The sequence below is a fragment of the Morchella importuna genome (assembly GCF_003444635.1).
Source record: "Morchella importuna strain M04M26 chromosome Unknown Morimp01GS054, whole genome shotgun sequence".
In the NCBI taxonomy this organism is placed as follows: Eukaryota; Fungi; Ascomycota; class Pezizomycetes; order Pezizales; family Morchellaceae; genus Morchella; species Morchella importuna.
Genome location: NW_025763451.1, coordinates 48550 through 59997, shown reverse-complemented (window position 1 = coordinate 59997; position 11448 = coordinate 48550). Strand labels below are relative to the sequence as shown.

At 47.8% G+C, this 11448-nt stretch overlaps 3 protein-coding genes across 3 annotated transcripts; all 3 read left to right on the top strand.

Moving 5' to 3' along the window:
* Window positions 1-223: 223 nt before the first annotated feature.
* LAJ45_10990 (uncharacterized protein) lies at window positions 224-1814 on the top strand (the record flags this gene model as incomplete). The annotated part of the gene is made up of 4 exons (XM_046120503.1): window positions 224-277; window positions 338-408; window positions 485-906; window positions 964-1814. The coding sequence occupies 4 exons, from the start codon at window positions 224-226 to the stop codon at window positions 1812-1814; spliced, it is 1398 nt and encodes a 465-aa protein (XP_045966274.1).
* A 47-nt stretch (window positions 1815-1861) lies between these two features.
* LAJ45_10989 (uncharacterized protein) lies at window positions 1862-2534 on the top strand (the record flags this gene model as incomplete). The annotated part of the gene is made up of 3 exons (XM_046120502.1): window positions 1862-2120; window positions 2399-2414; window positions 2474-2534. 3 exons carry the CDS (start codon window positions 1862-1864, stop codon window positions 2532-2534), a joined length of 336 nt encoding a protein of 111 aa, XP_045966273.1.
* Window positions 2535-7500: 4966 nt separating this feature from the next.
* On the top strand, window positions 7501-11311 carry LAJ45_10988 (uncharacterized protein; the record flags this gene model as incomplete). Its single annotated transcript, XM_046120501.1, has 4 exons — window positions 7501-8016; window positions 8109-8671; window positions 8730-9411; window positions 9677-11311. The coding sequence occupies 4 exons, from the start codon at window positions 7501-7503 to the stop codon at window positions 11309-11311; spliced, it is 3396 nt and encodes a 1131-aa protein (XP_045966272.1).
* Between the last annotated feature and the right edge of the window lie 137 nt (window positions 11312-11448).

Sequence of the window (11448 nt, the reverse complement as noted above, 5' to 3'; positions counted from 1 at the left end):
AGGGTGACCGGGAGCCACGTCCACGATGTTGGGCAGTGGTTTCGAAGTGAAGTTGTAGTAGACAAGACGTGCCTCTGCAATCTGTTCAATGTATCAGGGCGGCCGGGTTACCGAGGACCACCGTTACCCGCCTCGTCGGTGATTCCCCCACACGACAATATCGGATTTGGGATATCAGAATTCGACCCCTCCATTGAGGCGCTTCAATTGACATAGGAAAACCATGTTTGCTTGTCGCTCGCGGTCTGGCCTGGCACGGCTTCAGGTCCTCCACAGGGTATAATTTTACAAGCAAAATCTCGTCTGGAATAACTTAATTGACGTTCTTTGCGCCTAGGTTCCGGTACTATCCCGAACGAAATTTTCTACCATAGCTCCTCTGCGACAGGCAGCTGCTCCCGCCGAAGAGTACCCTCCACCCACCACTTTCCGCCCAGAGTCTCGCACCCAGCATACACTGACGCTTTACTTTAAATCTATGTAGTGCCGCCTCCCCCGAAGTCCCCGCAGGCACCCGCCTCCCGCTCTCCCTCCAAGCTATCTACTATGAACCATTCCGCCGGCAACCCACAATGGGGCTCCCTGTCTGCGACCTCCAGCTACGTTCCTACTCCGTGCGAAATCTAGAGTTTATGTGCGACTTTGCCCTCCGCGCTGCCTACTACTGCCATCTCCCCGCCTCGGGCCCCGTGCCATTGCCGAGAAAGACGGAAAGGTGGACTGTTCCAAGAGGACATTTCGTACACAAGAAAAGTCAGGAGAACTACGAGAGAGTTACATATAAGAGGTTGATTCAGATCAAGGATGGCCACCCCGAGACAGTGGAGTTGTGGCTGGCGTTCCTCAGGAAGCACCAGTACTATGGTGTGGGTATGAAGGCAAATATGTACGGTTTTGATGAGCTCGGTACGTTTCCTCCCCGGAAGAGAGCTTATGGTGTTAGGGATTGACCATATGGTGTAGGTGTGGGTAAACGTATGGGTGTGTCCCTTGAGACCATCAAGGACGTTGCCCGCCCCAAGTGGTCACACTTCGGATCCCGTAAGAGTTTCGAGACCGCTGAGAAGGCAAGGCAGTTGCTTGAAAGCCCAGAGTATAAATCTCTATCACATGAGGATGCTTTGAAAGAGTTTACCGAGGAAGAGCATATCCAGAAAGCAGCAAAGAGCATTCTAGAAGATCCAAGATACCATAAGCACGTAGAGGAAACAAAGAAGGAAGCGCCACAGGAAGAGAAGGTAGTAGAGCAAGTTGTGATGGACAAGATCATGACTGAGGAGGAGCAGGTTCAGGCCCAGGCAGTTGAGGAATCTTTAGAGAAGGCAGAGGAGTTTGCGGAGGTATCACCAAAGGTTGATGGCTTAGCACAGGCAGAGGGGATATCAAAGATCGAAGTCGAAGAAGTTCCGCAGGTTTTGGAAACTCTAAGGGAGGAGGAGGCGCCGTTCAAGGTGGAAGAGACTCTCAAGGTGGAGGCAGCTGTAGTTGCTGCAAAGCCAATTCCTACAGAGACTCCCGAACCCGCCCCAGAAGTCAAGGCAGCACCTCCAGTCGAGGAAGCCCCCGTAGCCGCCTCAGTCCCAGAGGTAGAACCCGTTGAATCTATCCTCAAGGCCACCGCAGAGGAACCAGTAGAGGCACAAGCTGCACCAATCACACCCACTGCAACCGCCGAGGTACAAGCTATGGAACCCACACCCATCGATCCTACGCCCAAGGTAGAAGAGGAGGCACTTATACCCATCCTCGAGACCAAGGCCGAAGCGCCCGTAGAAGCAGTGCCCTCCACCCTGAACCAACACCAGAGCCCGTGAAAGCTGAGCCTTCGGTCGTGGCACCGGTTGATGTCCCCGTATCTACAATGTCCGAGACTGGGACGCCAGTGAAGACTACTCAAGCCCCTGCCTCAGCGGACTCGCCAGTCGTTGAGAAGATCATCACAGAGGCAAAGGAGACAAAAGAAGAAGTGAAAGAAGTGAAAGAGGAGAGTGTTCCTCCTCAAGTAACTGAGATCAAGGCTGAGGAGGTAACTGAAGCTAAGGCAGCTAGTATAGAGGAGGTAAAGGAGGTAAAGGAGACCAAAGAGGAAGTAAAGGTAGAGGGCGAGAAGCCGAAAGAAGGTTAGAGAAATAGGTAGGTGTGTAAAATATAAGAAAGAAGATTTATTTCTAGTGTAGATATATTCAATGCGTTTCGTGCATGGTTGTAGGATGGGGCCTTGGGGGCAAGTGACGATACATTCGTTTCCGGAGCCTAAAACATGGATACCATATCAAGATTCCTCATTGTATACATATCTTTCCCTTTCCTTATCTGTGGAGTGTTGCCATAACCCGGTGGGCCAGTTTTAACAGCCCCAAAAGCTATTAAAAGGAAGAGAGAAAACCCGGTTGATTAGCAACCTTTGAGGTCTGGTTAGTATATGGTTATAGAACCCGAGCACGGTATTCTCTATGCTCAATATCGTGTCTAGTACCGATCTGCTCTATGGAACGGAAGAGAAAAAAAAATCGCAAATAGACAACGTTGGTTGATCAATTTACCTAAACCCTAAAATCTAGCCCCCTCCCCCCATGGCCACCTTTGACTCACACTAAAAGTCATCCTGGTGAGGTAAGCTTTAGATTATCTTTCATCACCGTCCAGTAAATTTATCTTCCCTCATTTTATCCTCACAATCCATCTACTGCGCTAACTCAATACCACAAATCAAGCCCATTACAAACTCCTCGTTTTATCATTCGCCAATTCAGGCGCTTTTTTGCGACAGATTTTCCCCTGCCTAGATTGGGACACGAAAAAAACCCCTCGCGTTGAAGGAGATATCCAATTCGCTCCCAAAAACAGGCTAAATGAATCATCGAGTGATCACCCATGATTCAAAGTACTCCTCACAAGAACCGAAAAGAGTTAAAGAGTGCCGGACAATAAGCGCAAGAAAGGGGAGGGTTAAATATAAGGATTAGAAAGTGTTTGAAATCAGCCTTTATATTCAAAAATAAGCTCCGAGACGGCACGGGCCTCCGTATTCCACCAAGAAAGTACAGGAACTATATGTACCCGTGTTTTTGGCTCCACTTTGATCGTCTCGTAATTCTTGCACCCGTATTAATTCAGGTGACTGGTTCTGTCGCATCCCTGTTTTTGTATCGTTGCTGATGGTACTTTTGGATTCTACTGACATCTCGGGCCCCGCCGTTATGGTTTTACTGAACCTAGTGGAGAAGTGAGGAACCAACTATTTGAGGCTACATGCATGTGGTAACACAAGTGTTTGTACCGGGATGGCCACTCTCAGATATGCGATGATTCATAACGGTCATCTAAACCTACGGGACTAGGGATCAAGATTTCATAGGCTAAGAGCATTCGAGTGATTCTGTATGATTCGGAATATTAACTCCAGGCGCCACCCTGAGAAAATCCGGTGAAGCCAATTTGGTGTTAGGGGGGTAGAGATCCGGTAAATTAGACCTGTACGTCGGGCTCTTTGCCTTCTTTGGCTATTACCATCGATCGTATCATGACCTCGTCTTTTGTCAGCCCCTTAACATTATATACTTCTCCCGGGTTCACGCCGATCATCTGCTTGTCTGATATTAAATACTGCACGTCTTTATGCAGCAAAACTCAGCTGACCGCCAATATATCTTTTGAGAGCGCCACACGCAAGGAATCCCCACAATGGTGATGAGACAGATTGCCAAGGGAACTAGGTATGGTATATGTAAGTATATATCAGAGGCGTAGAGCCAGAGTCTATAATACACATAGGTATATTAATTGTCCCTGCGTGCCTCTATATGAGAGCGTAGAACATTCGGGATGCCTCTGCTTCAGTAGGTTCCACTGCATGCCCCTCGGCATCGCATCTACGACGTGTCGTTAATATCGCTTCCATGTTTGTCAAGGATGTTGGTGTTAGAGTAGGCACGGAGAAGCTTATCATGCAAGTGTAAAGGAGATTTAGCGGTAGGGCAGACTTGGCTTAAGATTCACCCTTTTAAGCTATGTTGAAAATTGTGATATCTGATGTGGCCCCTAAATCCGTTTCATGATTCGTCACTCGATTCCTCATCTCATAACTATCCACTTCAAATTTTGTAACATGCTTTCCAATTGGCTGGTAGGAACCTCCGTGAATTTTGTACAGATTGCGTGTATGCGAGCTCAAGGCACTGCGCCGTAAAGGAGTTGATTAGGGAGTTTTTGTACCCGCAGAAACTACAGCACAGATCCTACGTGGTTGAAGTATAGCTGCAGTTTGTACGGCAGGGATGGACTAAAATGCCCTAATAAATTCAACTAGTTTTGTAGGTTCCCATGCCCAGGGATCAGCTACAGTACAGTGTGCATATGGCGATAATGATATTGTGGTACGACGGCATTCTCTATGCGTATGTATATAGTAGAAAGTAGGACTACGCCCTAAAACGTGCGTAGTGCGTATAGGTTTAATTATTATTCAATGCCGGAGATAGTTTTCCGGCCTCGTAAGTGTAACTAATCTCGCGCAAATAAACCATTAACAGATTCTACACAGGCCATGAAAGGGGGGAGCGTATGGATCAGACGTGACGTGGTTCACCTGCTTTCGTCTCTATTCATCAGCAAAACGAATCAGAAAAGTAACAGGAACGTCACTCAGACAGGTGCCAGGGCTGTAAAGTACATGTGCATAGTCTAAATACCTAGAGTACTCCACCAGTTTCGCACTGGAACAGGCCATTTTCAACGCAGGGTGTTCCAAAGTAAGGTTGCATGGTAGTTACAGGGGGACATTGGAAACTGGTGGATTGTGTAGCCTCAAGTTTCTCTTCCCCATGAGCGACTTGTTGATTGGAACGAACAAGCCTAGACTAGGCCGTTGTTTTTCGATCAATACCGACAATTTGTAATCTGCAAGTTATGCATACGTATGTATACTCGGGGCAGGTAAAAAGTACCGGACAATGCAGGTTTTTGGTTCACCAATGGGCGCGCATGCTAGACGTGAACTACTGCAAAAAAAGCCCAGAGACAAAACTTGCATTGTCCGGTACTTTTTGCCTGCCCGAGTATGGACTTCCTTCTCTTCGGGAGCCTACGAATAGTAACCGAGGAGGCATTGCTTTTTCAGATAAATTGTAGGCCAACCCTGGCAGCTGATATGTTGCCTTACGGGGTTTAGCGAGTAACGAAGGATCGCCATATCCCTGAACGGCCAGGAGTTGATTGAACGCAGCATGTGGGTACGGGGCCCTAGGGAGTTTTTGAGTCCCTCGAACTGAAACGTTTTCCGGCGTGCATCTCGGGCCTCGGGACAGGTCAGGGTATAGGTAAGTACTCTACGGGTTTGTGTGGAGGGAGGGAACGTTACGCAACCTGTCACGAATTACAGCGGTGGTGTGCTGGTGGGCTCTAGACCAGGTTTCTGCGTGCCGTGGGGGCAGTGGGCAAGAGAGGAGGACCCTCGGACGAAACAGCACCTTCCTGGGGTCCCTTTCGTGCTGCTTTCGTGCTTCCCTAGCGCGTTGGGCTAGCGCATTCGTCTCCTTAAGCCTTAACCGCGAACAATCCCATTATCCTGGGCCCCCATTACGTCTGCAGTCGCCAAATGAAGGTTCCTTGATATCGTGCATTTGTCAACTGTGGCATCAATTGAGCACAAAATCCTCTATTATATCCTCAGAAAAGCGTCTGAGCTGTGCAATTCCTGATCCTTTTCATCTCTCTCAGCTCAGAATTGCTCCCCCCAATCTCAACAACCTCATACACCTTGCACAAGCCCGGCCCAAGATTACGGAATACGACCGACTACTGATTCAGGAGGTGAGGTGAGGTGGACCCAGAGCACAATCGAGTCAAGCAGCTGCAGAAGAGGCGCATCTCCGCTCGGTAGGGTGGAAGGAGATTCGGGCCATCACACCAAAAAGTTTAGGGGAACGGCAGAAGTGGTGAGGTTGGGGAAACTCCGGCAGTTTAAACCCCTCCAACCTGAGTGCAAAATCCGGTGGACTAGCCGAGCAAGAAGATTCATAACGACGTTGCACAATTGCTCCCCTCCCCCGTCCCAATTGTGTATGCACAGGAAACGTACATACAGGAAGCAGGAACCGGAAACTCTGTCATGACATCGTTTTCGTCACAATTCACTATCAATCACGGGCAGAGAAACTCGATTCAATCGAAAGCTTTATCCCACTCTTGCAAGATCTGCGAGAAAGAAACTTGAGGCGAGACCTTTTACTTCGCAGTCCCCAGTGCTACTGCATCATTTCGGTCATTTGTCAAACCTCAAGGTCCTCCACAGCTGCCTAATTAGTGACACCTGCATCTTTTCAACCGGGAAATTAAGCCACGAAAATAAAGCCTCAAGTAGAAGAAGAAAAAAGAAAGAAAGAATAAAGCAGAAAAAGTCGCAAAAATCACGGAGCTCCCGCAGAGGTACCCAGGTGCTGCTCTTCCTCCGATCCGATAATCGCTCACCGGCTCCGAGGTTTTCAGATAAAACGTAATACCGGTCAGTTATACCTCCCCTCCGGAACAACCCCAAGTCCCGGAACTCCCGGCCCGATATACTGGAACGAACTCGCAAAACCGGTATATCAAATAAGTGAGCCTTTATTGTACCCACAGAAAAATTACTTTCTAGAACGTGCAGGCTTTTACATACATACGCCACGACTTCTAGCGAACGGCGTTTGACCATAGCGCATAGACGAGGGATCGAGGACGGAAGGGGGGATCGTTTGTGACTGTTCCCAAAAAGTCGTGAGCAACGTTTGGTAGTACGTCAAATTTTGGTGTTATTCCTTTTTTGCTCATCCCATCGGAGCCAACAGTTGGCCAGTCGTAAGGCTTATCACTGCAACCTGCAGTAATTCCAAGTCTTGTTTGCCAGTCTAGTGTGTGGGACCAACTCCTTATTCTCGTTATTAATTGTTTTTTCAACGTCCTTTTTCTGTTTCTCTTGCCTTAGTCTGCTTTGATAGCAGCCCAAAAAAAAGTGGGTCAGACCTGTGAACGAATAAGCGGAGAGTAAGTGAAAGGGTGACCTTGCGGCCCCCTCAGTTGTGGAAAGATCTGCGACCAAGCTATTAAGCTAGCCATCTCCGAGACAGGGTCGTAGCTGGGAAATTCCGAAGACAGTAAAGCTCTTCCTTGAAACGTGGAGAAGACTAAGGTCGTTCTTGGGAACTGGGTCTGGGCTCAGGAAAATATTAGAGCTGACTTTGCATAAGTATATACAGCTCCCGCAGATATCACGCACAACCCCTCCGAAGGATTTCTTACTACAGCAACACCAACGACACTATCTCCCTAGAACCCCCTAAAAAAACGGCAACACGCGATTTGTGACTGGAAGTGGCAGTCACCATAAGAATCACTTATCCCGTATTCTGACCGTCGATACTTCTACGTAGCGAGAGATATTACCAGTGTTACCCTGCAAGGCTGTCGACGGATGGTTGCGCCCTGGAAACAGAAAGGAACGGGATATCGATAATAGGGAACGGAATGGACTTTGGTGGCGTCAATATATCAGGGGAGACTGCTTATGGACAGAGCACGACATTAGGAAATCCAGCACGCGATGATTATCAGTTCACGGAACAGCGACAGAAAGACACTGCCCAGCAACAAAGAGAGGAGGACAAGTATATGTTTGATACTGTTGTGGTTGGGGATATAAAACCTAGAGGGGGTCAAGGACGGACGTCGACTTTAAGTTCAGCCGGAAAGATGGAGGCTAGGCACGGGGGTATTGACGGGATTGGTGGTGATGGTCTCCAGGGACATGCAGTAGATATGACGGCTATTTCCGATGATATGCTACCGGTTAATATGGTCGGTCAGGGTTATACATTGGACAGTGGACATATGAATGTGGATGATGAGATGGGCGAAGGTGCTGGTCGAGAGGGGAGTGAGGATGCACTTTCAGGAGGACCAGAGGGGACACATGGTATACTGAAAATTAATATGGATGAAAGTCAAGGGCAAACTACTGCATGGAGTGAGACTAAGACAAAGGTTTGTCCATCGTATACAATTCCAGCCTCATTATCTAATTTTTGCTCCTGCTACTTGGACTCTTTAAAATGGTAAACTGATAAGAATTTCAGGCTGGAAAAGAGAGGAAAAGACTTCCGCTTGCATGTATTGCTTGTCGCCGCAAGAAGATACGCTGCTCTGGCGAAAAACCTACATGCCGACATTGTCTTCGTTCACGCACACCATGTGTCTACAAACAATCAACACGGAAAGCTGCTCCCCGTACCGATTACATGGCAATGCTTGATCGTCGGCTGAAAAGAATGGAAGAGAGACTGATAAAGAACGTACCAAAAGAAGAGGTTAGTAGTGTACTTTCTGTGACCGGGAGATCCGTTGTTAGGCCTAGCCTATCTACCAACAGCGCCAGGTCAGGGCCAATGGGGAAGAAAAGAACAGCCGGTGCCGCGTTTGGAAACGAATTAGAGACGTGGGCCCGTTCTGAAAACCCGATCAAACACCGTGCTGGAGGTCTGGGAGATCTATCAACCATAAAGCAAGCAGACTCAGATGATGGCTCTCAAGCACTGCCGTCTAAAGAGATCCAAGAACATCTGGTAGAGACATTTTTCGAATTTATATATGGGCAGCCTTATTACTTACTACATAAACCATCATTCATGAGACGATTAAGGTAATCCTATATCTTGTCCATCTCCCTCCGAGTCTTATCAGTGCTAAACATTATCTAGGAATGGAACTGCGCCGCCGGTATTAGTTTTAGCAATATGCGCTATTTCGGCAAGATTCTCCAAGCACCCCGCTGTACGTCATGATCCGCCATTTTTGGCTGGTGAGAGTTTTGCTACAGAGGCGCGGCAATTGGTACTAAAAAACTTCGATAATCCAAATATTACTAATGTTACTGTTTGTACACTGCTCTGTCTTCATGAATTTGGCACATGCCAAGGAGGTAGGAGTTGGGCATTTGGAGGAATGGCAACACGAATGGCACACGCTTTACAATTACATAGGGAAATTAATAATGATCCCATTGGGAAGGCTTCAGGAACGTCGAGATCAGATTGTCTCTCCGAGGAAGGGGCACCGGGGAACAATATGTCTTTTGTCGACAGAGAAATTCGAAGACGCTGTATGTGGGCTTGTTACGTGATGGACAGATTTACTTCATCCGGCACGGAAAGGCCTTGCTTAATATCAGAATCAGAAATCGAAATCCAACTTCCATCTCACGACAGAAATCTCGAGCTTGATATACCAACAATTACGGAACGATTGGATGGTAGTGTTAACGTTCGTAATTTGAAGGATCTCGCGCTCGGGGAAAATAATATAGTGGATAATATGGGTGTTGGAGCATATATTGTCAGGGTAGTATCGTTGTATGGCAGAGTTGCAAAATATTTCAACCAGGTAAGCATCATGTTTCCTCGATTTTTGCGTATCTTTGCCACGATATCATCAACGTTCGCGTTGGAATTGATCCCCATAGGTGAAGTCATGCGATTTGATACTATGTCGCTTGAAATACATAACATATCACGCGCATAGGACGAATTTTCGTTTTTACAGAAATATTATGGATCTTTCCCCTTCCCCACTGTGATATTCGGGGGTGCTTATGGAAATATGCACTCTTGGCAAAAATAAATAAACATTCATTGACATTGGCTGTTAGGGTGGAATAGAACGTGATGCACGTCGTGTTTGGGATTCCAATTCCGAATTTCTTGGTCTTGCCGCCGAGGCAGACCGCTTTGCAAATACTTTGCCCGAGCGACTACATTACACAACTGAAAACGTAGAAGCCCATATAACTGAGCGAATCTTCTGTCAGTTCATATTTGTGCATCTTTCCTATCATCAGATCAGGCTTTTTCTTCATAAATCCGCTATACCACCAGCGCCTGATGAGGTTCCGGGCATGCCAAGAGAATTCGTAAAATCCGCGAGCGATATAACAGTTGACGCGGCTACGCAAATCGCCAAGATTTTGGAGGATGTTGAGGAGCGTGGCGCTGTGGTTGCTGCGCCTTTCATGGGGTACTGCGCATTCAGTTCTGCCTTGATTCACCTAGGGAGAATGTTTACTACAGAAAATAATGCACAGATCGAGGCAAAAAGATATATGGAAGTCTGCCTTAGATTCCTATTGAATATCAGACAATACTGGGGACTGTTTTGCTATATAACAGACAACCTAAAGCGAACATATCGCAAGTTCTCAGAGGCTGCTGCCAAAGGCTCTTCATTATCAGGGTTATCAAATCATCGGGAAACTGGACAGGTGTTACAATATGGGGATTGGTTTCAGAAATACCCACAAGGGGTATCAGCTAGCGATTACGCAAGGAATACAAAGAAAGAGAGGACCAGCCAAGAAGTCGATAATTCTTCTGGAGATGCAATTTTTAGTCAAAGATCCAATCTTCAAACTGCAGAAGAATATTTTGCAAAATTAGGATCAAGAAGCCAAAGGAGCACGCCATCAGTGCCACCCCTTTCCAAACGTCAAACACAATCTCATGCTCGCGCCTCGCCGGCGCATGGGTCGTCATCGATGCATAGCGCCTCCCCGCAGTCAGTGCATCATAGTCAATCACCCGTAGTATATCAGTCTCCGACAACGCAGCAGTCTCCGGTTATGGGCGTATCTCCTCCGGTCATGGTACCTACACCGCCTATGGTTTCTGGACACGGAAACATTGATTTGAAGTTGGACCCGCAGCTGCTAAATCCCACCATGCTTCGTCGTCCATCGGATACCTCTTCGGTTAATTTTGAGCAATCTGCCCAGCATCACCCCCCAATGTCATCGCTGGTTCCAAATATTTCATCGCCGGTCTCGTTTTCGAATTACCCCGTAATATCCCGGACATCCGCAGCCACCGTCAGTCCAATCTCGACAGGGATGCACGCTTCCCAGCAACAAGATTATTTTTATGATTTATATCCAGGGGGATCTGATCCGTCGACAATGGCAGCGGCTACGGGCCCGCTTGGTACTGGTATATGGACGGGACTTGACCCGCACATCAACCTTACGGAGTTCCACGATCAAGCCAGTAGCGCATGGTTCCTACCCTTTAATTCGTGCCCTCCAGGCTACGAGGCTCGAGGCGCGGGGATGCTGAATATGAACATGTTGAGCGGCGACGGAGGAGGAGGAGGGGACGGGGCAGGCGGTGGAAATGAGGGCGGGGGAGATGGAGGAAACGGGGGTGGGGTGCCGCATATGATATCTCCAAGTGGTGGACATGCTGGACCGGGCGCTCCCCCCAGTGCAACCGCATATCACGATAGTGTACGATGATAAAAGAGGAAATTGCCTCAATTCTCAATATGCCTTTTTTAATTCCTCCATGATGCTAGAAACTGGTGTGTCAGGTGACTTAAAACACTATGGGAAGATGCAGATGGCTGCAGGAGAGCGTGCGTGCAGGAGTTGCA